At 45.1% G+C, this 26951-nt stretch overlaps 1 protein-coding gene across 2 annotated transcripts in view; it reads left to right on the top strand.

The window, feature by feature from the left end:
• Window positions 1-5710: 5710 nt before the first annotated feature.
• LOC137571196 (cytochrome P450 2K1-like) overlaps window positions 5711-26951 on the top strand; it is a 37098-nt gene continuing 15857 nt past the window's right edge. Inside the window, exons 1-7 of one of the 2 annotated variants that reach the window (XM_068280020.1) lie at window positions 5711-5982; window positions 7858-8145; window positions 12135-12297; window positions 13587-13736; window positions 16757-16917; window positions 19816-19989; window positions 23303-23444. In XM_068280020.1, coding sequence (XP_068136121.1) covers window positions 7960-8145; window positions 12135-12297; window positions 13587-13736; window positions 16757-16917; window positions 19816-19989; window positions 23303-23444 — 976 coding nt within the window. In that variant the 5' untranslated portion in view covers window positions 5711-5982; window positions 7858-7959. The remainder of the gene's footprint in view (window positions 5983-7857; window positions 8146-12134; window positions 12298-13586; window positions 13737-16756; window positions 16918-19815; window positions 19990-23302; window positions 23445-26951) is intronic. The other variant, XM_068280021.1, reaches the window with a different exon arrangement.

Genomic DNA, 26951 nt, shown 5'->3' with positions numbered 1-26951 from the left:
TTAACTTGGCCGCACGGCTCCATCTTCACACTAGACGACCACCAGAGACAAGAATGGAAAGGACACAGTTTTAACTGTGGAGCTATAAACATGCCGGCCTGAACTAGTTAGCTAAAAGCAGCCGGGTTCCTTTGCTGTGTCTCTCTCTCTCTCTCTGATTAATTACAGGTGGAGCAGTATCCAGGGTATTCTTAATCTGCCCACCCCCGCTAGGTCACCTGGAGATTGCCTGGACTGGTGGATTCAAGCTTGGTGGGCTTACGAGCCACTAATCAGAGCAAGACTGTGCCTTTAAATCAAGGCTGGAGCGGCGTGGTGAACACCTTAAAAAAGAAATATGACCCTTTCAGCGGGAAGAAGACAGACATACTATATACAGAAGACAGATCTATATATATAATAGAGTAAGTGCCTCAACCTTCGAGCAAGAAGAAGAAGCACTTTGCATGAGAAAATGTATGCGTGCTCAAACACCATGTTTGAAGGCCTCTTTTCCACGGACTGTTGAGCTGTGTGCTCAGCAAGCAGTTACCAGGCAGCAGTAAGCAGTTACCAGGCAGCAGTAAGCAGTTACCAGGCAGCAGTAAGCAGTTACCAGGCAGCAGTAAGCAGTGTTACCAGGCAGCAGTAAGCAGTGTTACCAGGCAGCAGTAAGCAGTGTTACCAGGCAGCAGTAAGCAGTGTTACCAGGCAGCAGTAAGCAGTGTTACCAGGCAGCAGTAAGCAGTGTTACCAGGCAGCAGCAAGCTGTTACCAGGCAGCAGCAAGCTGTTACCAGGCAGTAGTGAGCAGTTCCTCAGTGCTTTAAATGAGGTTTCTGTATTTAGCTTATATAAAACATTGGGTCACTCACATTTAGTGTTATTGTTCGTTGCTGCATATTTGGCTCCTCCGGTTGGTCGCCTCAACCAATTCAGCCTGGCCTGGGCTGATGGTGCAGCTGGAGATGCGAGAGTGCGTCCGTTTGGAGCGAGCGACGCGCAGCCTGCGCCGTCTGACCTCAGATACCTAAATACAGAAACCTCATTTAATGCACTACGGAGCGCTCTCCTTTTTTCCCCTCACCCTCTTGTCTTGACAGTTGCTGGCGCCAACCAGCACAAGAGAGCTGCGCCGAGTGCATTCTTAAAGGGCCAGTGCAATCTAGTTTGAGCGCAAGTTTTTTACTTTTTTCTGCAGTAGTGAGCAGTTGTAAGAGTTTGAGAGGCATTTTACTGCCTATCAACTGTGTGTGGAAAAGAGGCCTTACCCTAGCAAGTCTGGCTTTGCAAATCTGGCCTAATTGGCTATTCATGAGGCAATGCTCATGCAAATTTGCTTTTCCATGCCAAACTATGCAGGGTCAAAAAACCAATAAAGCGGTCGCCCTGCTGCATGCCAGTGATGAGCGAAAATTTTTACAGAATTTTCGCCTAATTTTGTTTTGACAGGCAAATTTTCCATCTAATTTTTTCGCGTAAATTTTTGCCTAATGCCAGTCATTTTCGCGTTACTTGCGTACTATTGCGGACATCTTCCGCATAAGGGCATTAGCGTCTGCATTCAGAGAAGTTTCTTGCGCATTATTGCGGACATTTTTCCGTATAAACGTCCGCATAGACTGAATTTCCATGCGGATTATTGTGGACATTTTTCTGCATAAGGGCATAAGCATCCGCATACAATGAATTTTCGAAAACGCAAATATTTCTGAAGATTTGCGTGAAAATTCGCCAAAAACGAAAACGGGATTTTCGATGCGAAAATGACTTAGGTGAAAATTCGCAAGCAACACTGCTACGTGCTACATTAGCACTATCCAGGAATGCCACAGGGAGGATTCCCAATGCCCCCTTTTTATACAACCGGGGGGACCGCGGAGTCCCAGGCACTCCCACTGCCTGGGAACCTCAGCAGCACCCCAGAGGGGGAGGCTGGGTGGCGCAGGCGACCCCCCCCCCAAGCGTGGTCAGCGCCGGGGAGAGCCGTCCGCACCCACCTCCCAATGTTAAAAACAGTCACTTACCTTAACGTCCATTGCGTTCTGCTACATGCGCATTAACTTGGGGGCACCACATGAGAAAGGAGTGAAGCATGGGTCACCCCAAGCTTTAGCGCTCAGGGCTGGCTCACATACAACACTTCGGGGGGGAGGGGGGAAGCACAAGCGCAGACAACTAACTCCAGGGCTCACACCACCGGAGCAAGCCATCCACCACCTGCCTCCAAAGGATACAAACTGCAAAAAATGCTTTCCATGAGAAAATTAATGCGCATGTAGCAGAACGCAATGGACGTTAAGGTAAGTGCCTGTTTTTAATATTGGGAGGTGGGTGCTCTCCCTGGCGCTGGCCACGCTTAGGGGGGTCGGCTGCGCCACCCAGCCTCCCCCTCTGGGGTGCCGCTGTGGTTCCCAGGCAGTGAGAGAGCCTGGGACCCCGCGGTCCCCCCTGGTTGTATAAAAAGGGGGCATTGGGAATCCTCCCCGTGGCGCTCCTGGATAGTGCTAATGTAGCATGAACTTATTCCCGCAGGGCGACCGCTTTGCAGTATTGGTTTTTTGACCCTGCATAGTTTGGCATGCAAAAGCAAATGCATATTTGCATGAGCATTGCCTCATGAATAACAAATTAGGCCAGATTTGGAAATCCAGACTTGCTAGAGTTAAACTTGGTGTTGTATCCTTTGGAGGCAGGTTGTGAATGGCTTGCTAAGGTTATTTGCTGTGCAATAACATCACCAATAAAGGACAACTGTAGCGAGAGGTATGTGGAGGCTACCATATTTACTTTTAAGCAATACCAGTTGCCTGGCTATCCTGTTGATCCTCTGCCTCTAATATATTTAGCCACACTCCCTGAACAAGCATGCAGCAGATCAGATGACATTATTGTCAGATCCGACAACATTAGCTGCATGCATGTTTCTGGTGCAATTCAAACACTACTGCAGCCAAATAGATTAGCAGGGCTGACAGGAGCATCCATCTGAAAATTGCGCCTGCGAATAATGGCGCACGGTGTTGCCGCTAATCCGTTTGCCGCTTATCGCTATTTAACGTTAAAGCCTTATTGTTATTTAACGTTAAAGCCTTATTGTTATTTACCGTTAACACACAGAACCCTCTCTGTACCTATGCCTAACCCCTAACCACCCCCTGGTGGTGCCTAACCCTTAGACCCCCCTGGTGGTGCCTAACCCTAAGACCCCCCTGGTGGTGCCTAACCCTAAGACCCCCCTGGTGGTGCCTAACCCTAAGACCCCCCCTGGTGGTGCCTAACCTTAAGACCCCCCTGGTGGTGCCTAACCCTAAGACCCCCTGGTGGTGCCTAACCTTAAGACCCCCCCCCCAGTGGTGCCTAACCCTAGCCTTGACAGTGTTACCTAGCATCCATCTGAAAATGGCGCCTGTGAATAATGGCGCACAGTGTTGCCGCTAATCCGTTTGCCGCTTATCGCTATTTAACGTTAAAGCCTTGTTGTTATTTAGCGTTAAAGCCTTATCGTTATTTAGCGTTAACACACAGAACCCTCTCTGTACCTATCCCTAACCCCTAAACCCCCCTGGTGGTGCCTAACCCTAAGATCCCCCTGGTGGTGCCTAACCCTAACCACCCCCCTGGTGGTGCCTAACCCTAACCACCCCCCTGGTGGTGTATTTTGTACTGCTATACCTAACCCTACTCTCACACAGAACCCTCCCTGTACCTAACACTAATCACCCCCTTGGTGGTACCTAACCCTAAGACCCCCTGGTGGTGCCTAACCCTAAGACCCCCCAGTGGTGCCCAACCCTAACCTTGACAGTGTTACATTAAATCCATTCACCGCTTTGCAGTTAAATAACGTCTGCAGTTTGGCTTATGTAGGGCGCTATTGATAAATCACGTTAGTGTGTGCCACTATTGATAAATAACGTTAGTGTGTGCCACTATTTATAAATAAGGTTAGTGTGTGCCACTATTGATAAATAACGTTAGTGTGTGCCGTTTTTCTTCTTTTTTCCCTTTGCGACATTATTATGCAGTACTAACGATAAATAGCGATAAGCGTATCTTTTTTAATGCGGCGCCATTTTTATGCATAGGCGCTGTGCGCCATTATTCACTGATCCCGCCTCCACATACCTCTCGCTACAGTTGTCCTTTAATGTCTAAACCACTGGCAACAAAAGTGAATACAGCGAGGCAGATTTAAGATCAACTTCATGATTGTTTACAACGAAAATGTGATGGCCCCTTGTACTTCTTTATTGTTGCCAAAGACTGCCAAGTGGCAAATGTGACTGTAGTGTCTTGTACACACCATGCAATTTCTCATTAGATAGATGAGTTGAATCTTATATTATATCAATATTTCTGAAAAGTCAGAATGGATTTCCAATCATTTTTCTTATCATTTTTCAAACACTTCTATACAAAATTGATCAGAAAATAAGCGGAAATCAGAAGCGGATCACGATCAGATCTGTCAGAAATAATCCATTTGACCTATCTTATTGAATGGTGTGTACCAGGTATTCGGGTTGTGAGGATCTCGTAAAGCAAGATTGGAGTTTATTCACTGCAAGACCAAATTTGTCAGTTTCGCTCGCTCATTCTCACTAGTCATACACAGGTCAATAATGCCCCAATATGTCTAGCCAATTGACCATTATTCCATTAGAATTCAATTGTTTAGTGATCAAACTCTATAACAGAAAGTTTAATTTTGATAGGCGTCAGCATAACTCTATCAAGCTTCCATCAAACTGCCAATGCTGTACTGCTCGATGCAGACCAAAGTTATGGACCATCAATACCCCACCACTCCTGCCCTGCCCCCATACCACAGAGATTGATAAATAGCACAATATCACTTGAAAGCCAATCAATTGGATATATATGAGCAATAGATTACTGGAAGATTCAATCAGTGTTCAAAATCGATGTGTGTATAGCCAGCTTTAGATATTTTTTGGTGAACTAGGGTGATAAAATTAAGGTCAAGTTCAGCAACATCACAAGCAGAACTCAGAGGCTTTACAGCAGATCAGTTTGCCCTAAAGGGAGGGGGAGTAACTTGTGTTTGTGTGTATAACTTCTTATCTCTGTAGCAGATAATTGCTGCAGAGATATTGTTTTTAAAGACTGAAGGAGTTACTAAAGGACTACATGAACAGAGGCAAGACATCTTTATGGGGCCCTTTTGACCTCCTGGGGCCCGTAAGCAATTGATTTGTTTGCCTGGTTGAAGATCCGGCTCTGCGCAGAAGAGGCACGTGATGGCAACGCAGCGTTCCAACAGCTGATACGTGGAAGTCAAGTGCGTATTCTCTGCCCTCCCGCCTGCCCGCCCTGCCTGTTTGCTGCCCGCTGCCTCAGCTGTCATTTTGGAGGGGAAGAGAGGCAGAAGGAGGGGACCCAGGTGAGGGAGGGGGGGGATATGTCCCCCCTCCCTGCCGCTATCCCTGTCACCCCTCCTTCTAGTGCTGCTTTTCCCCTCCTGCTCTGCAATGGTGGGGTCGTGGCGACACCCCCCTGGCTGTCAATCACACGGGGTGCCACGCCCCCCCCTGTGCCCAATGGTAGGAACGCCACTGCTATATACTGATAGGTTCCTTGATTTTCCCCCAAGACTGGCCCCTGCAGTATGAACATTGTGAGCTTCTTTGATGGACAAAGAGATATAGGGAACAGGTCAGGTCAATGACTGCAACGTAATGTGAAACAAATATTAGCAAGTGCAAAATACAAGTTGTTGTGCAGAAAAGATATAAGCTGCCCGGGAACAATTTGTGCTCTCAGGGTTTAGCTGTTTTGTTTGTCGGTATAGATTTCTACCAGCTTATTGGCCACTTCCTCTGGATTCTATGGTAGAAAGGGAGTGGTTGGATTTCAGCATAGCTTTGCAGATTATAGTATCGGACTTATTCTTTGTGTTGCTGATTTACATGGCTTCTGGTGCAGGTGTGACCACAACAGCAGAGTCTGAACCACAGAAGTTCCTCAGTATCTGCCTAAAGTAAGTAACCTAAAGCCGTTTGATAGGAATTTGATGTTATACGTGTAATGAGTTGAGTTACAGGGAGATCATCAGTTTTGCTTAATATATATATATATATATATATATATATATATATCAGTCAAGAGCACCAAAAAGCAAAACATATTGACTTGTTCTAGACTTTTTGCTGCCTGAGTCAAAGTTGTGAGGATGTACTCTGCCCCCCCCCCCCCCCTACCGGATTTGGAATGATCACACAGCACCCGACAAATTATTGTGCTTCAATTAATGTTCTCACACACATACTGAAGCTCAACACAATAGCTGGCTGGCTGGCTGGCTGACTGTGAGTCTGTGAGACTCATTCTCTTCCTACTCTGACTGCATGCTGTTAGTGTAAACACAGTACAAAACTGCTGCCCCTGTAATCTCTGCTGCCTGATGCAAATGTTCCACCTTGCCTCATGAGAGAACCGTCCCTGCTTGTGTGGTAATTAGCCTCACCTATGCTACTATTGCATGCTTTGCATAAAAAAAAATGTTGCTGTTATTTTGATAATTGTAAACACTGCTAGTTATATAGTTTATCACATCTATTATCCTGCCTGTTTGAGTGTCCCTGTCCGTGCAATGCACCCCTTATGCGATGTTCACAGTGCGGTAGGTAGGTTGTGGTATAATGGAGTGTTTACAGGGATTATGCTTTGGAGTTGCAAACTTTATTGGTTTTTGCATGCCTCTAAACTTGAGCCAGTCGGATACGATTCTTCCAGCTACACTCCCGGCTTGCTCACCTCCCATTTCAGTGTTTGGTACGGGTCTTGTAGATTTTGGTGGTGTCACTTGCCGATGCAAAACATTTTTCTGTAAAGGGAACCTTAACTCTAAAAAAAAAAAAAAAAAAAAAAAAGTTTTACTTACCTGGGGCATCTACCAGCCCCCTGCAGCCATCCTGCACCCTCACAGTCACTCATGGCTCCTCTGGTCCCCCGCTGCCAGCTAGTTTCATTTTTGCCGACTGGGAGTCGGCCGGCCGCCATGCATACGTTTTTAGGCATTCCCGCCGGTGCAGGAAGCTATTGCAGACATCAACAAGTACAATTTTACGCTTTATGGGTGTAATGTAAAAATGAACTTGTTGATGTCTGCAATAGCTTCCTGCACCAGCAGGAATGAGTAAAAACGTACGCATGGCTAGCGGGGGACCAGAGGAGCCATGAGTGACTGCGAGGGCACAGGATGGCTGCGGGGGGTTGGTAGATGCCCCAGGTAAGTAAAACTCATTTTTTTTAAGAGTTAAGGTTCCCTTTAAATGAGCAGAGAAGTGTTTAGCTTCGATTCCCATAGATTGGTAAATGGCTCATGTTTTTACCCCCACAGGGGTATGAAAGCGCTGCAGTTTGACAGTCCTAGATGCTACATCAACTGGCTGGCTCCAGGACGGGGATTTAAAAACAAAAACAAAAATAGTGCAAACACTTGCTGCGCTGCAGTCTGCCTCCCTACTACCGAATTGCCACCTATAGCACAAGCTCTTTAGTGCCTTGCTGTGGATCCGGCCCTGGATAGGGGGAACATTGCAACAAGCCTGATTCTTCCTGTCTAAAAATTGACTTTTTTTCAAGGAGTTATTACCCGGACTGGGGGAAACGGGGAGAGCAATACACAACGCACAGAGGCTTATGGATCCAGCATGAACAAACCTCTGTGCTTTCCTTAGGTACCTTTGCCTCGGGTCAGGTATCCTTTACATTTTTGTGTGCCCACCACAGATTATATATCAAGACCATGCAGGTTAATGGAGGTCACAGTGATAGAAAGTGAAGAAAATGTTTCCAAGTGGGTATTCATTACTGCTGTCATTATTATCTGCTAATATTTTTTGGTATCTAGTCTACAGATTGTGAGACGGGGACATAGTGCTTATAAGAACAACAGATTAGCAGCTGCCTATCCACCAGCACATCCTGTCTTGTCCACCAGGGGTCTCAAGCAATGGATGAAGGACTATCTGTGACTACATATGTTGTGCTGGTCCTGACCATTCTGTACATCCTGAAATTACTAACCAGTTGGAAGAAAGGAAATGTTGAAAATTTCCCCCCGGGACCACCCGGCTTGCCTCTAATCGGAAACCTACACAAATTGAATCTAAAAAAGCCACATTTTTCCTTTTTAGAGGTAAACAATCTTACTTCAAACTGCTCTAAATAGAGTAGAGTTAATAATGTTACTAAAAGAGTTAATAGTGCACTGGCGAACGGAGGGGGTTATTCCGGGTGTTTGGAACACCCCCCCCCCCCTGCACTGAGCTGTGTATTCATTCATTCTACCTCCCTTCTTACTTGTGGTGCCTCCCTCCAGCTAATAGAATAAGAGAGGCAGCCAAGCTTCCCCCACAAGAAGATGCAGCCTGCAGTGAGATACAGTGACCAGATTTTTGTAGGCTCAACCTGGGACAGGGCCGGGGGGCATGGGGTGTGGGGGGGTAGTCAGTACAAAATAAACGCACTGCGGGCAAACATGTCAGTACAAAATAAATGCACTGCGGGCAAACATGTCAGTACAAAATAAACGCAATGCGGGCAAACATGTCAGTACAAAATAAATGCACTGCGGGCAAACATGTCAGTACAAAATAAACGCACTGCGGGCAAACATGTCAGTACAAAATAAATGCACTGCGGGCAAACATGTCAGTACAAAATAAACGCAATGCAGGCAAACATGTCAGTACAAAATAAAACGCACTGCGGGCAAACATGTCAGTACAAAATAAATGCACTGCGGGCAAACATGTCAGTACAAAATAAACACAATGCGGGCAAACATGTCAGTACAAAATAAACGCACTGCGGGCAAACATGTCAGTACAAAATAAATGCACTGCGGGCAAACATGTCAGTACAAAATAAACGCAATGCGGGCAAACATGTCAGTACAAAATAAACGCAATGCGGGCAAACATGTCAGTACAAAATAAACGCAATGCGGGCAAACATGTCAGTACAAAATAAACGCAATGCGGGCAAACATGTCAGTACAAAATAAACGCAATGCGGGCAAACATGTCAGTACAAAATAAAACGCACTGCGGGCAAACATGTCAGTACAAAATAAACACAATGCGGGCAAACATGTCAGTACAAAATAAACGCAATGCGGGCAACATGTCAGTACAAAATAAACGCAATGCGAGCAAACATGTCAGTACAAAATAAATGCAATGGAGGCTAACATGTCAGTACAAAATAAACGCACTGCAGGCAAACATGTCAGTACAAAATAAACGCACTGCGGGCAAACATGTCAGTACAAAATAAACGCACTGCGGGCAAACATTTCACCTGGAAAAACAAAAGCATTTACTTACGTGACATAAGTCAGCCAGCCGGCCGGCCTCTGGTGTGTGTGGCTGTGTGCGCAGCTCCCCGGGCTCACAGGCACTCAGGCAGAGCAGGGCTACGGCAAGATGGCATCCGGAGGCGGAGCCCTGTACTGGAGACACAGTCTCCAGTACAGGGCTCCGCCTCCGGACGCCATCTTCCCGTAGCCCTGCTCTGCCTGTGCCTGCCGGAGGAGGACAATGCAGGCTGCTGGAACTGGGCTGCGGGGAATGAACTTGCGCAGCGTCTAGGAGACGCTGCTGCTAGTGCATTGTACGGTGGCCAGAGTCCCGAGGCCGGGACGTCCCGCTGCTAAAAGCGGGACATTTCCCGGGACCTCATGCAGCCTGGGACAGCGCCCCCCGAAGGCGGGACGCGTCCCGGGTAAAGCGGGACGTATGGTCACCGTAAGTGAGAGAATGTTGATTCTGGAGTCCAGGACTCTCCACAGCACAGAAGTGTCAGACATGATGCAATTAGAGGGCAGGCAAGCTGATAAATATGCACAGCATGATGCAGAGCTTGCCTGGACTCAGGGTCCATGGGCAAACATCTGTCTGGTGTGTGGATAAGGTGTTAAACAAGGCATGTGTGGATAAGGTGTTAAACAAGTTGAAAAGTTTTTGACAGTCCCTAGACTCCAGGAGGGCTTCTTTCTGACTTGTGTGGGAGACTGGCAGGGACAGGAGTCCGATTACAGGCAAGTAGCCTGTCTGATGTAGGACTGCAATACAGATAAGTTCTCTGCTCCATCTCAGGCTATTCTCAATTTCTCCACTCCTCTTTCTGAGCTAGTGCAACGCCAAAATGACAATAGCAATCGCTAGCAATTTGTGAGTGTGATTTTGTGAAGCGATTTTCAGAGCGATTTTTGAATGAATTGCTCAAAAACATGCTACATGCAGTATACGTGTGATTTTGAAAAAGTCACAACGCTGCTGTGAGAACACCCTCATAGGGTAACATTAGCCAAGCGCTTTTCAAATCACTGTTGATTTGAAAAACGCTCAGAAGCACTCTTGGTGTGCACCAGCCCTCCCTCATTCACCTTTGTTTCCCTCTTCCCCTAGTGCTGGCTGGCTGTGTCTTCTTGTCATACAGGAAAGCTAAATAAAAATGCAATCCTGGTGAGGCAAATTATTATTATTTAGTATTTATATAGCGCCGCCATCTTCCGCAGATGCATATATCCCTGCATCATATGGGTATCGCTTGCGCTATGTGACACTATGTGGCATATTCCACTGAATTGTCCAAACTAAGTCTATCTCCCGTTCCTCTCTCGGGGAGTTGTTCCAGCGCTGTCCCCCGTTCAAATTTGCTGCTACCAGAAGCCCTCAGAAACACTCGTGTCTTCGAGTACTTCCAAAGATAGGCTGCTCCGTAATACGGCAGCGCACTTTTGTGCATGGGCAGTATGGAGCCACCTGTATTCGGAAGCACTCAAAGACATAAGTGCTTCTGGACCTTTCAGGATTCCCCCCCCCTTAAAAATCCTGCGTTTGCCCCTGTAGTGTAACCATAAAGTGTACCCGAGCCTAAGCTCAGGTACAAAATCAGATACTTACCTTAAAAGGCCCATTTCCACTGCAGCGGAAACCGCTCCAAATCCGCAGAGTTTCCCCACAGGCAAATTGCACGGGGAAACTCTGCCATAGGAAACTATGGCGCCGCCGGCCGAATCGCTTACCTTAGCGATTCGGCCGGCACTGGCCACATATTTCGCGCAGGAGGCTGCGAATCCTATAGCCATGCATGGCGTGGCTTCTGGGATTTGCCTGCGATCCCGCACACCCAGAAGTGCTGCTGCACGTCTCATGAAGCATGCAGCAACGCGTGGACATGGGCCCTAAGCGAGGGAAGCCTCAGGATCCTATTGAGGTTTCCCACGCTATTCCTTGCTCTCCTGTTGCTGAACGCGCAGCTCCTTTTCCTGGTTCATGTGTGAGCAATAGATGACTGAGCCTGTCCGTGCATGTGCAGTAGCAGGAAGCCACGAGCTCTGTGCTACTGCGCATGCATGGGCGGGCTCGCGTGGCCATTGCGGGCACTTAAACCGGAAAGAGGAGCTGCATTCAGCAACTGGGGGCTGCGCTCAGCAAGTTTGTTACAACCGAGGGAAGCCTCATTAGGATCCTGAGGCTTCCCTCTTTGTTAGTGAGTAGAAGATTTTGAATCCGAGTTTTGGCTCAGGTTTGATTTAAGTCCTTTCTCTCCCTTACGTTCCTTACCCCCGGCATAAGGTACAAAAAGTATGAGGACTATTGTTACACCCCTTGGTATGATTCTTCTTTTATGCTCTTTAAATTTTATATATTATGTCCATTTGTTAAGTGCACATTGCTGTGTTTGCCACCCTGCTGACTAGCCAAATCCATCCCATTGTTTTTGCAACTTTTATATAAATAGTAAAAACTGTTGACATAAATATTTTATGGGCACACTAACCATACAAATATTACCACAGTTGGTCGTATAAATGCATTACAAATGGTTCCTTGCCATTTTGAAAAATAAACAGTAAACAGTTTAATAGTTGTTTATATGACTAATTAGTGAAAATTATCACATTCGATCATTGATGCTTGAACTGAATCAAAAATAAAATAAAAATAAATAAACAAAAATATTCTTATGGACTATCTTTAGTTATTAGCATACTTCAAGCAAATAAAAAACTATTTGCCTGATTGCGTTTACAAAACTGTTATGCATCTTTTTCTCTAAGGATGTGATCAAGACGTAAAAAAATTCATACTAGGGTGTTCTTCTGTATTATTTAAGCTTGCAAACAGATATGGCCCGGTGTTTAGTGTTCAGATGGGCCCAAGAAAAATAGTGGTAATTGCTGGATATGAAGCCGTGAAAGATGCACTTGTTGATCATGCCGAGGAGTTTGGTGAAAGGGGGAAAACCAGAATATTCCGAGACATGGACAAAGATTTTGGTGAGTCCAGCATTGTACAAAGGTCAGTTTATGTATGGTCATGGGATTATTAGTATAAAGCAGTTGGCAATTTTCTTCTCCTTCTCATTTCATCAGGGCCCCCTACAATCTATAAAACATACCTACTTTTTCTCTCTACATGTTCACTAAGGTTTTGGTGAAGTTCCAACAATAATGTGACCTGGGAGCTTCCAGCAACGGCCTGTTAAAGGGACTCCGAGCATTGCAGAAACTATGGAAATATGCATATCATTTTAAAGCTCTCTTTCTCCTCTTTCCAATGATATATAAACCCCCACCCTACGCCTTTTAGTTTTTGCTATTTTCGCGATTGAAATTGCCGCGACCGCAATTTCAATCACGAAAATAGAGAAAACTAAAAGGCGTAGGGCGTCGATTTAGGTGTCGCCAGAAAGAGGAGAAAGAGAGCTTTAAAATGATACACATCTTTCCATAGTTACTTGTATTACACAGGGCGACTTTTTCCTAAAGTCAGCAGCTCCATTCTGCTGAATGGAGCTGCTGACACTGGGGAAAGTGTCGTCCTGTGTAATACAAGTAACTATGGAAAGATGGATATCATTTTAAAGCTCTCTTTCTCCTCTTTCTGGCGACACCTAAACCGTTGCCCTACGCCTTTTAGTTTTCTCTATTTTCGCGATTGAAATCGCGGTCACGGCAATTTCAATCGCGAAAATAGCGAAAACTAAAAGGCGTAGGGTGGTGGTTTATATATCATTGGAAAGAGGAGAAAGAGAGCTTTAAAATGATATGCATCTTTCCATAGTTTCTGCACTGCTCGGAGTCCCTTTAAACCCTTATGTTTATATTTTTCAAAACTTCAGGATGTTATGATCTACCCCTCTACCCAGAGATATCTCATGTAGCCCCATGTTTCTTAAAGTAGGCTTTCAGATTCCCCATAAGTCACTCCTTAGGGCCTATGGATGAGTCCATAGCCTTGGACCAGGGTGCTCTCTAGAAATGGGAAAGCTTTCTCGCCTCCCCAACCCATTGAATTGGATTCCCCTCAAGTCTTATAGACCTTATGGGCTGGTATTACTCAGAGGGTGGAGGCCCACTCTGGTTGGAGCCCAATTCCAGCCTGCATGGGGACAAGGGGCTAACGGTGCTAAATCCTGTCATTGTGAACAGTGCACACTAACAAACTCTCAGTGTTCATATTGATTTTCATCACTCAGTACCAAACTTGAGGTGGAGGAAAGCCATAAAAACTTACCGGCTAAAGAGGACACAACAAAGTTAAAGATACTGCTCAATTTTTTCAGGTATTATTCACTCGCGAGGTGAAAACTGGAAGGTGATGAGAAGATTCGCACTGACGACATTACGTGATTTTGGGATGGGGAAAAGTTCTATTGAAGAGAAAATTACTGAAGAATGTGACTACTTAGTGGAACGGTTTGCATCTTACAAAGGTATTATTTCCAGACTATTTAGTAGTAGTATATGTACAGCACTGATGAAGCAAAACATTAAAGGGACATTGTAGGGGTGTCAGGGGAAAATGAGTTGAAGTTACCCGGGGCTTCTAATGGTCCCCCGCAGGAACCTTGTGCCCGGGCAGCCACTCCCCAATGCTCCGGCCCCGCCTCCGGTTCACTTTAAAGTCAGAAAACCACTGCGCCTGCGTTGCTGTGTCCTCGCTTCCCCTGATGTCACCAGGAGCGTACTATGTAGTAGACTTTTTTTGTCCATTCTCCCCTCATTGCCACCCAGGCATTTAACGGCTCCTATGCGGGGGACAGAATGGTAGCTTGCGACGGGCCATTTCGCTTTCTACAGATGCTTGGTCATGCTGCATTCCACTGTTCCTGTGGAATGCAGCATGACCAAGTGTCCGCAGGACTCAAATCAGCCAACACAAGCTCCCATTCTGTCCCCCGCCGCCCACCACTACTTTCACAGCGCCCTGAGCGTAACCAGATTTTGGTGCCCCCCTCCCCCACCAGTCCAGCACGGCCATCACTACACCACAGCCATGGTGCACGCACGCACGCACGCACGCACGCACGCACGCACGCACACACACACACACACACACACACACCATACACACACACACACACACACACACACACACGTCGGGGGGATCTGCTGCCCAAATACACTAAAAGGGGATCTGCGACTGCAAGACTAGTAGCCTAAGCCTATATACACTAAGGGGGGATCTGCCTACATATACAAGACTAGTAGCCTATATACACTTGGGGGGGATTTAGCAGATCCCCCCTTAGTGTATATAGCCTACTAGTCGTGTATATAAAGGAAGATACCCCCTTAGTGTATATAGACTTAGGCTACTACACTTGCAGTCGCAGATCCCCTTTTAGTGTATTTAGGCAGCAGATCCCCCCGACCCCCCCCCCCCCCCCCCCCCCCCCCATTAGTGTATCTAGCAGCATAAGCATATTCCCCTTTTAGCATAGGGAGGTTGGGGATGGGGAGCCTTACATTTTGCTGGTCAGTCTTCTCTTCTTACTGTCTGCAGAGCAGTGCCAGTGTAGGTGCCAGGATTCTGGGAGCAGGAGAGGAGAAGGAGTCGTCATCACTCAGGACATTGTCACAAGGCTGGTGGCACACGTGCTGCGCGCTTCTCTGCAGCAGCCTGAGGCTCAGCACGTCTCCATCCATCCTGATTCCTGACATATAGCTACAAGTCCCCCCCAGTATAGGTCGCCAGGCATAGGTGACCCAGTAAAGGTAGCCAGCTATAGATCCCTCCCAGTATAGGTTAGCCAGGTAGGTGCCCCCAGTATAGGTAGCCAGTATACTTGCCCCAGTATAGGTTAGATAGGCATGTGTCCCAGATATAGGTTAGATAGGTAGGTACCCCAGTACAGGTTAGATAGGGAGCTTCCCCCAGTGTATAGGTTAGATAGGTAGCTGCCCCCAGTATAGGTTAGGTAGGTACCCGCAATATAGGTTAGATAGGTAGCTGCCCCCAGTATAGGTTAGATAGGTAGCTGCCCCCAGTATAGGTTAGATAGGTAGCTGCCCCAGTATAGGTTAGATAGGTAGGTACCCCCAGTTTAGGCTAGATAGGTAGGTACCCCCAGTTTAGGCTAGATAGGTAGGTACCCCCAGTTTAGGCTAGATAGGTAGGTACCCCCAGTTTAGGCTAGATAGGTAGGTACCCCCAGTTTAGGCTAGATAGGTAGGTACCCCCAGTTTAGGCTAGATAGGTAGGTACCCCCAGTATTGGTTAGATAGGTAGGTACCCCCAGTATAGGCTAGATTGGTAGATTCCCCCAGTATAGGTTAGATAGGTAAGTTTCCCCAGTATAGGTTAGATAGGTAGGTACACCCAGTTTAGGCTAGATAGGTAGGTAACCCCAGTTTAGGCTAGATAGGCAGGTGCCCCTAGGATAGGTTAGATAGGTAGGTACCCCCAGTATAGGCTAGATAGTAGGTTCCCTCCCCTCATAGTGGAGGGGGAGCCGCAGCTGCGGGAAGGGCGGCCCGACCTCTCCCACTCCCTTCCTCTTCCGGGCCACCCTCTGTGCTCCCCCTCCGATGCAGCGTGCAGCAGGAAGCATTCAGTAGAGCAACTCACCTGCCTGGTTCCGATCACCGCTCACTTGCCGCTGGTCTCCTCCTCTACATAGCCGCTGATACACACTAAACTTCCTGCTAAACAGGAAGTTTAGTATGTATCAGTGGCTATGCAGAGGAGGAGACCAGTGGCAAGCGGCGATTGGAACCAGGGAGGTGAGTTGTTCTCTACATTGCTTCAAGCTGCACTCTGCATCGGAGGGGGAGCATAGAGGGCACCTGGGAGAGGAAGGGAGGGAGAGGTCGGGCCGCCCTCCCCGCAGCTGCAGCTCCTTCTCCATCACGGTTGCCGCACGGGCATGTTCGTCCCCATCACCCCCAGCAGAGACACCAGGGGGCAGAACGAAACAGACAGAGCCGGAGCCCGCAGCAGCAGCCAGAACACGTGCTGCCAGGCAGTAGGAGCGCCTCCCTGGAAGCTGACGCCCTGAGCGATCGCTCAGGTCAAAGGCCGGCCCTGACTCCCCCAGTAGCTCACAAACCTTCACCACAGGTGATTTTTATATGGCTACTTGTGCAACACATTGTATGTATGACCTATGGAATAAACGCAAAATTAGCATGAATGGAAGGTACACGTTATCTTCACTCTACAGACTCAATACCATTGATTTCTTCCTTTATTTGTCTAATGGAGCACACATCCGGAGGTCCAAACCAAAGTGAGCAGCCAGCAACTGTGGTGAAAGTAAAGTTGTTTTTTTTTTTTTTCGCTTTGGCATAGTGAAATATCTTGAAGGGAAGTGCCACCTCAATCTGTTTTCTCAATGTATATAACTGTAAAAGTATAGCTTATAATCCTGAAGAAAGTAGAAGACTAAAACATCACAAAACACCCATGCTACTATACATTTTCAATATTAGCTTTGAATTCTCATTACAGGAAAGCCATTTGATGCGACCATGATCATGAATGCAGGGGTGGCTAACATCATTGTGGCTGTATTGCTTGGTCACCGGATGGACTATGAAGACCCAGAATTTAAAAGGCTAATCAGCTTGATAAATGAAAATGTTCGACTCTTTGGAACTACAATGGTTGGGGTAATGCAAACACATTCATTCTCAGCATTTATTTATATTATATCACTAGTAGACCTAAGCCCATATAAAAACGGGCTCTAGGTCTGTGTTCCTGGGCGTGCGCGCGCCCACCACCTGCCGCGCACACTTCCGCCCAGCCACGCCCACCACAGGGCTCACCCGCCGCCGCACGCGACCGCCGCCCGCTCACCTGCCGCACATCAGGCCGCCTGCTCACACGCCGCTCGCTCGACTCCCTGGCCTCGTCCCCGGCCTCCTGTCTCTGGGTCCATGCTGCGCACATGCGCAGTGGCCAAAAAGCACGGACAACGCTACACAGAGACAGGAGGCACGGACACAGGGGTTTTATTATAGAGGATGAGACTATATATATATATATATAACTATATATATATATATATATATATATATATATATATATATATATATATATATATATATATATATATATATATATATATATATATATATATATATATATATATATATATATATATATATATATATATATATATATATATATATATATATATATATATATATATATATATATATATATATATATATATATATATATGTATGTATGTTTAAGGAAGAAAATGTTTCCTTTAAGGAAATGGTCATATGTTAATAAACAGGCTGCCCAATTGAGCAGAGGGGGAGACCATTTTGCTTGCCTGTTACTAACAGACAAATTCTCTACATGTGCTGTAAAATATAATTTCCAGCCCACCTTTTTAAGCAAAACACAGCTTAACCACTTCGGACTGCAGTAGTTGAAATGTTTGCCTTGTTTGGGTGCTGTTATCTCTGCCAGGGCGTAGATTTTAGATACTCGTGCTGAGTTGGTTTATCGTTCTCATCACTCTGCCATCACTGTTACCTGATCGCTCTTCTGTCATAATGACAGCAAAGCTCCATGCGTTGGTTTATAGGCTTCTGACCCTGTGAAAGAAAGAAGTTTCTGGTCCTTAATGGGACAGAGACAACAAGCATGTAAGTGGTTAATATGTGTTCCACTTCCGACTAGCAACATGCTAACAGGGTTATCCCAGTAGCCTAAATTTGGCTATAGTGCCCTGTTGAATCAGTGGGGGCAGCCTGTTAAATTCAACTGAGTGGAAGATTTTTCTTTTCTATTTTTTTTAAATAGCTTTTACGGAGTACCCCAATAAGTCATGGTGAATCAAAGCCACCAGCAGGATTTTGAATGACTTTAGGATGAATATAAACAATCCTGTTTATCTCCCCTTTGCCTCAAAACTCCTTGAGCGTCTGGTTCACAAACGCCTGACCCTGCTAGACCCACTGCAATCTGGATTTCGGCCTGCCCACTCAACCAAAACTGCTCTCACCAAAGTGGTCAACGACCTTGCCTTAGCTAAAGCTGAAGGTAAATACTCCATTCTCCTCCTCCTTGACCTTTCAGCAGCTTTTGACACAGTAGATCATCCCCTACTCCTCCAGTCCCTCCAGTCCATGGGCATTCACGATCTCGCCCTGTCCTGGCTTTCATCCTACCTCTCCAACTGCTCCTTCACGACAACCTTCAATGAGTCCTCGCCCACCCCCAACCACCTCTCGGTGGGAGTCCCCCAAGGCTCGGTCCTTGGCCCCCTACTGTTCACCCTATACACATCCTCCATTGGCAAGGTTATCTCCTCCATGGGTTTTAACTATCATCTGTATGCAGATCTACCTCCACACCCCTGACATATCCACCCCTACCATGGACAAGGTCTCCTCCTGCCTATCAGCCATCTCCTCCTGTATGTCCGCTAGGTTCCTGAAACTAAATCTAGACAAAACGGAATTTATGATCTTCCCACCCCGGCCATCCATGAACCTCCCAGATGTGCATGTCACTGTTAACCACACTACCATTCGCCCTACCTCTCAAGCCCGCTTTCTGGGTGTCACCCTGGACTCTGCACTCTCCTTCACTCCCCACATCCAAAACCTCACAAAGTCCTGCAACTTCCACCTTCGTAACATCTGCAAGATTTGCCCTTTCCTGACCTCTGCCACCACCAAACTCCTCATCCATGCCCTCATAATTTCCCGCCTTAACTACTGCAATGCCCTGCTGTCTGGTCTCCCTATGACCCGAACAGCCCCACTGCAGTCCATCATGAATGCAGCAGCCAGAATTATCCACTGCTCCCATCACTCCACCACGGCGGATACCTTTCTTGAATCCCTCCACTGGCTTCCTATCCAGTCCAGAATCAGATTCAAGATACTGTGTCTGACCTACAAATCTGTCCACAAAACCTGTCCAACCTACATTTCCGATCTTACTCAGAGGTACACACCTAGTCGCTCACTCCGCTCTTCCAATGAACTTCGCCTAACTGCCCCCGCATCACCCAGTCCCATGCACGCCCAGGACTTCTCAAGAGCTGCTCCAACACTATGGAACTCCCTACCTCCACCCATTAGGGCAGCCCCCTCCAACATCTTCAAGAAATCCCTCAAAACTCACCTTTTCACTCTGGCCTACTACCCCCTCACAAGTGCTCTAAACCCACAGTGGAACTCTGGTCTCCTACCTTTCGTGTCCTTACCTCTCCCTCTAGATTGTAAGCCTTTGGGCAGGGTCCTCCTCCTTTTGTGTCCTACCTGATCATGCACCTCCATTACTGTGAACCCATGCTATGCATCTGAGTGAACCTAACTTGCCTAATCTCCGTGCTCCATCCAGTGACTGACTAAGCATTACCTTGTACTCATACTGTGCTGCGTGATCTGGTCTTTCTTGTATTCCTGTATTGTCATTTTGCTGTATGTCACCCCTAAATATTGTCTGTATCCTAAACTAATGTCCAGCGCTGTGTAATATGTTGGCAATTTATAAATATAATAAATAATAAATCTATGTATTTCTTTATTTTACAGTTATATAACATTTTCCCATTCTTGGGGTTTCTGCCTGGTGGCCACAAAACTGTTTTAAAAAATGTGGAAGAGTCATGTGAATTCATTACAAAAACATTTGTGAAATATCTGAAGAACTTGGATGCAAATGACCAAAGAAGTTTCATTGAGGCCTATCTTCTGAGACAAAAAGAGGTGAGTGACATTTTATAGGTAATATCAGTTGAAAACGTTTCTTTACTGGGTATGTAACAATAAAATAACTATTATGGGGTCAGTATACAGAAATTATTTGTTGGGTCTTCTGGTGGATGCTTTTGGTGGATAAATCACTTGTAGACCCACATTGGAAGATCTCCTCTGTGGAGTTTCCAGAAATCCCCCCTACCATCATCACCCTGTTAATTAGTCATACGTTTCACTTATAGTTTTTTGTAATTCTTTTTTATCATTTTCACGAGAGTACCAGAGTAACTTGGAATAACTCTGGGTGTTTCAAGTCCTCCTCCATAGAGCCACATTAATCCATACCATGCACTGATCAACCAGTCCACAACAGACTGTATGCATGTTGGATTAGTGTGGCTCTGTAATATTATCAAGCTGACACATCATTGCATTCCAGCGGTTCTGGAGGTGTGGATAGATTACAGGGACAACAAAGGATGATTTACATATTCAGCAGTGAAGCATTCTGGGAGACATAATATGCTCACTCCAACCTAAATGATCACAAATGCCTTCTGTTTTAAGAAGGCAAACTTCTGTTTTGTTAGAAGTTAGAACTAGAGTTTGACTTTAGTGTTGATTTTAGACCCAATATGGCTACACTGTAAGGCTGCTTTCACAGTGGGACATTACAGGCGCAGGTTAGAGCTGCCTGTAACGCAGCCCAACTCACAGTAATGAAAAATCAATGGGCTGTTCACAGTGCCCACGTTGTGTTACAGTGTAACGCTGGACGTTCTATGAAAGTGCAGCATGCTGTGCATTATATGTGGTTTTAGCTGCTTTAGACTGTTTGCACATGCTCAGTAAGGGGAGAGTACACTATTGTTCCTAGCCACATGGCTAATTAATATTCACTGCACTGTAGTGTTGTCCAGATCATGAACAATTCGGATCTTTGATCCGGATCTTTTTTTGTGAGTCGAATCATCCGGATCATCACAATGAAGGATTCGGTTTACAGTGGATGTCTGGAAGAAACAGGAACTGCAGCTTCTGTGCACAAGCACAATCTTCCTGCTGCATCTCTCCCTTCCCCATTAGCACCCTCAATGTGCCCTCATTCTCCTGTACCTCTCACTCTGCTGCACCCCTGCTTCCTGCTCCCCTAGTAAAATGATTCAAAGATTCGTTTCAAAGATCCAGATTTTTTCAATGATCCGATTCAAATCATTTGAATCACTGAAAAGATCCAGACTTCCCAGGATAGCACCAAGAGCCTCATAACGCGGCTCAATCTGACGTCCAACTTCAACACCACCATGCATTGCGTTAGGGGCACGTTATGCGACCCCCTAAAACGCAACGTCTTGGTGTGAAAAACCCTAAAGTAAACTTAACCCTAATTGATTTCATTACTTGTTCAACTTTTTCAAAATCATAATTTAACTTTGATTATTTTTTATTTCATTTTATTTTTTTAGTATTTTTGAAATCTACCTTGATGCTAGGAGCACACTAGGCAGAATCACTAGCGGTACGCAAAAAGCATGCTTTTGCCGCATAAAACCGCAAATCTCTACATTTTACAATGTGTGTTTTTAAAAACGCACAAAATGCTGCATGTTTCTCTAAAATGAATGTAAAACGGACAAAATGTATTTCAATGGAGACACAGAGCATGTGCGTTTACTGTGTTTTACATGCATTTTTTTTTAATTTACAAAAAATATCATTGAAAAATGAAAATATTAACACACAAACGCACCAAAAAAAACCGCATGAGAAATGCAAAATTCAGCAACGCGCAATGCAGAAAACTCATGGTTTTCTGCACAGCCTAAAGTTGCCCCTAGTCTGAAACAATAGTAGAGTACGAAGTTAGGTTAGCACACCAAACTTTCAATGCAGTATTATTTTATTGCATCCTCAGTGCAAGCTTGTGTTGATAATTGATGCAATAAAAGAATGCTGCATTTAAAGTTCAGTGTGCTAACCTGACTACATACTCTTCTATTGGATTATCTGGGTGACGTGGCTTAGCACCCCAGGTTAATACACCCACATCTCAGGTAAGGTGTGCAACTCCTGACACCTCTTCTTCACTAGCCTGAAACACAACTGAACAACTTTGCCTAGCACAATAACTGTTTTTCGTTGTTTGTAAAAAGTGAACCGAGAGCCCAATATAGTGTAGTAAGTATTGACAATTGGGTAAATGAAACGAGTATAATATATACTCACAAAGCAGGGTTACCTCCAAGTAAGCACTGTACAGGCAGGTGAGGAGATTAGCCTGTCCTCACTCAGGATTAAGAAGTCGCTCTCTGTAGACAGGATAAAGATAGGGGTATCCCCATCCACCAGGGGTGGATATCAATTATAACTAGGGATGGTCGGAATGCCAATTTCCGATTCCGCGGTAAATCCGCATTCCGCCATTGCCAAATTACCGATTCCGCTTTCCGCTACCAATTTCCGCATTCCTATGCGGAATTTCCGCCGGAAATCGCGGAAATTCCGCCCGTCTTTAACATCGATTTTCTCAAAAACTATAAGGTCTTTTTGAAAACTTTTTTTTGCATCTTGTTTAGAAGATTCTGTTTAATAAACCCTGAGAATTTGGTGTTTCTAGCTAGGACTTACGGGGGCTTTGCTATTAACCGTTAAAGTCGGCGGATTTTTACTGTAATGTAAAATGCAGAAAATGGGCAGATGCAGATTTTCTGCATTTAAAATTACAGTAAAAATCCGCCGATTTTAGCAGTTAATAGCAAAGCCCTCATAAGTCCTAGAAACACCAAATTTTCAGGGTTTATTAAAATGAATCTTGTGAACAAAATGCAAAAAAAAAAAGTTTTCAAAAATACCTTATAGTTTTTGAGAAAATCGATGTTAAAGTCGTGTGGAATTTCCGCGATTTCCGGCGGAAATTTCCGCGATTTCCGGCGGAAATCCGCCTACCGCACTTGAATTACCGATTTCCGCATTCCGATGCAGAAATGCAATTTCCAATCGGAATTTCGGAAATTGCATTTCCGCGGAATCCGAATGAGCATCCCTAATTATAACGTAACGTAACACACAGGCGCTTATCATGACCTTGAAACTGTACTGTGTGTACTCCCATTTTTTATTGCCTGAGGAAGCGGGAATATACCTGCGAAACGCGTTACAAGAAACCCCTGGAGTGCACCAATACATTTGACTGTTTTGAATACACAGTTTTTATGTCTGCTGCTTGCGGGGGGTAAGTCCACCACTGCCTCCTAAGCAATTTAAAAGTTTTAAGAATTGATTTTATCCTGTTGGCGCCTATATTATTTGTTGTACTTTCCAGGAGGCAGGGAACCCTCACTCGTATTTTCACAATGATAATCTCACCAGAGTTGTGAGGAATCTCTTTGTTGCTGGTATGGAGACCACGTCCACCACACTACGCTGGGGGTTCCTGCTGATGATGAAATATCCAGATATTCAAGGTATGTTACTCTATACACCCAATGAAAAAGAAAATGACTTCAGCTCCTCTTTCTGTTCTATGAATTGTTTTATCACTCATCAGGGCCGGATTTCAGCCTAGCCAACATAGGCCATGGCCTAGGGCGCCTGACCAGTAAGGGCGATTTTCAGCCTAGTAGCAGTCAAGGGACTGCTTCCCCACAGTTTAGTCCTGCCGGTATGCTGGGAAGATTGCTACATACAGCTGCGGGTGGCCACAGACAGCTTGGTCTGGCTATCGGGGACAAGAAGGCAGAGGAGGTGAAGACGCTGCAGGCTGTTTACAAGTAATGTCTATGCCTGCAACCTGTGGCTCTGAGTCCTCCCTCTCCTCTCCCCTTGTAACGGAGCTGTGTGTTCTGCAGCCACGCCCCCTTCCTCTCCGGGCTGCTTGCTACACTCTCACTGCAGGAGATTCAAATCTTGAGAGCTGCGATAAGTGAAGCTTTGAACCTGTCAGGTATTTAGGCAAGTAATAGCAGCCAGTTATACGATATCTGCAGTCAGCTGCTTTAGAGATGAGCTCACTTAGGGGAGGGAAGGGGGATGGGGCTGCTGTGGATTCTTTTCTTCCCAGCATGTCCGCCAAAACAAAAAGTACAGCTAAGTCTGCATTTCTGCAATTCTTTTCCTCCTGCTTTCTCTAGTCTACACTTTTCTTCCCCATCCCAGTCTTTTCTTCCCCCCTCTCTGCCATGTAGTGCTCTCTTCCCCTCTCATCTTGCAGTTTGTAACCCCCGACACATCTTCTACAGTACATTACAGAGTAGATAATTGTATCACTTACAGAGGAGCTCATGATCTAATCCCACCATAGTCATAGTCTAATGTCCTACCATATTATTATTATTATGTATTTATATAGCACTGACATCTTCTGCAGCACTTCACAGAGTACATAGTCATGTCACTGACTGTCCTCAGAGGAGTTCACAATCTAATCCTATCATAGTCATAGTCTAATGTCCTACCATATTATTATTATGTATTTATATAGCACTGACATCTTCTACAGTACTGTAGAGAGTACATAGTCATGTCACTGATTGTGTTCTGAGGAGCTTACAATATAATTGTACCTTAGTCACAGGCTGTCCTCCCAGGAAGCAGGAAATTTGGGCGCATGAGGCAGGTGGACAAAAAGGGCGCCGCCATTCACTCCCATAATAAATATCGTTTAAATCGGCGCCCAACAGGAAAAAAGGGCGCCGGAGAAAAATAACGTTTTAAAAGCGGCGCCCGGAGACTTTTAATGTTTTATAACTGTTTCTCATGATTACACATTATTTAATGATTTATAATTTTTAAAACATTATTTTTAAACGAAAAACAGTACAATATTTTTTAAAAGTTTACTTTTAAACGAAAAACCGTACAATTTTTTTTTTTTTTGCATTTTTAAACGAAAAACCGCACCATATTTTTTTAAAACGTTATTAATGCTTATAACAGGGGGGTCTTAGGTTTAGGCACCAACAGGGGGGTCTTAGGTTTAGGCACCAACAGGGGGGTCTTAGGGTTAGGAACCAACAGGGGGGTCTTAGGGTTAGGCACCAACAGGGGGGTCTTAGGGTTAGGCACCAACAGGGAGGTCTTAGGGTTAGGCAGCAACAGGGGGGTCTTAGGGTTAGGCAGCAACAGGGGGGTCTTAGGGTTAGGCACCACCAGGGGGGGTCTTAGGGTTAGGCACCACCAGGGGGGGTCTTAGGGTTAGGCACCACCAGGGGGGGTCTTAGGGTTAGGCACCAACAGGGGGGTCTTAGGGTTAGGCACCAACAGGGGGGTCTAGGGGTTAGGGATAGGTACAGGGAGGGTTCTGTGTGAGAGTAGGGTTAGGTATAGCTTTAGTAAAATTCTTAATGTTTTATAAAACGTTATTATAAATTTCAATTTTTAAACAGGGAAGATTAACGTTTTTAAAATTGCCGATTTTATACACATTATTTAATGATTTATAACTTTATAAAACATTATTTTTAAACGAAATATAACACAATTTTTTTTAAACGTTATTCATGATTATCTTTTAAAACCCTGCGCCTTTTTTTCCCGGCGCCCTTTTTTAACGTACGCGTCCTCCCATATTATTAGTATGTACTTATATAGCACTGACATCTTCTGAAGCACATTACAGAGTACATAGTCATGTCACTGACTGTCCTCAGAGGAGCTCACACTCTAATCCTACCATAGTCATAGTCTAATGTCCTACCATATTATTATTATTATTATTATGTATTTATATAGCACTGACATCTTCTGCAGCACATTACAGAGTACATAGTCATGTCACTGACTGTCCTCAGAGGAGCTCACAATGTAATCCTACTATAGTCATATTCTAATGTCCTCCCATATTATTATTATTATTATTATTATTATTATTATTATTATGATGTATTGATATAGCACTGACATCTTCTGCAGTACATTACAGAGTACATAGTCATGTTGCTGACTGTCCTCAGAGTAGCTCAATCTAATCCTACCATAGTCCTAGTCTAATGTCTTACCATATTAGTATGTATTGATATAGCACTGACATCTTCTGCAGCACATTACAAAGTACAGAACCACATGTCACAGACTGTCCTAAGTCAATGTAATCACCCTTATCTTGTGATGATTAACCTTAACATCATACTTAATGTTATCCCTTTTCCCATAAATCTATTCTCAAATTTGTAGCACCCAAGATTTTTTAGCTTTTAGGCCATGTTCAGTGGCCCTTGCGTTCCCTGTAACAGCAGGAACTCGACAGATGGGGACAGTGGTGCCGCACGTTATGCTAGTATCATGTTGGGTACAGTGAAGTATATAGTCAATGAAAAGTATGCTTCACTGTTCCTGTTATCGTTCGCGTTTAGTAGTAACATGCAGTATGTTAGCGTCACAACCCATTATACCGCAATGTACCTGCTGCAATCTGAATATAGGTGGTGCCTACACCGCACCACAACACACCACTCTGAATGTGGCCTTAATCACTAGCTGCTTTTATGTTACGTTTGCCTAACTTCAGAAATGCCTGATCTATGAGTACCCCTAACCACCCCCTTCCCCATGTCGGATAACCCTATCTTAACCCCACTGTAGTCATGGGGCGGCTGGAGATAGTGAGCCTAGTGCAGTAAAAAATACAAATCCGGCCCTGTCACTCACACAAACCAATGTCTTTATTTTTAATAATACTGTGGAGATGCCAAGTTTGTTTAGGAATCCACTTACTTTATAGTTTTACCCACTTGAGGACCAGAGGTTTATACCCCCCTAGTGACCAGGCCATTTGTTACAATTCAGCACTTCACAGCTTTAACAGTTTATTGCTCGGTCATACAACTTACTACCCAAATGAATTTTACCTCCTTTTCTTCCCTCTAATAGAGCTTTCTTTTGGTGGTCTCTGATTGCTGCTTCAATCTTTAATTTTTTTATTATTATCAAAAGATTATTGGTTTTTTAAAAAAAAAATCCCAATTTTTATTTTC

This window comes from Hyperolius riggenbachi, chromosome 4, assembly GCF_040937935.1.
Source record: "Hyperolius riggenbachi isolate aHypRig1 chromosome 4, aHypRig1.pri, whole genome shotgun sequence".
Taxonomy (NCBI): Eukaryota; Metazoa; Chordata; class Amphibia; order Anura; family Hyperoliidae; genus Hyperolius; species Hyperolius riggenbachi.
This window is presented reverse-complemented; position numbering and strand designations above follow the sequence as displayed.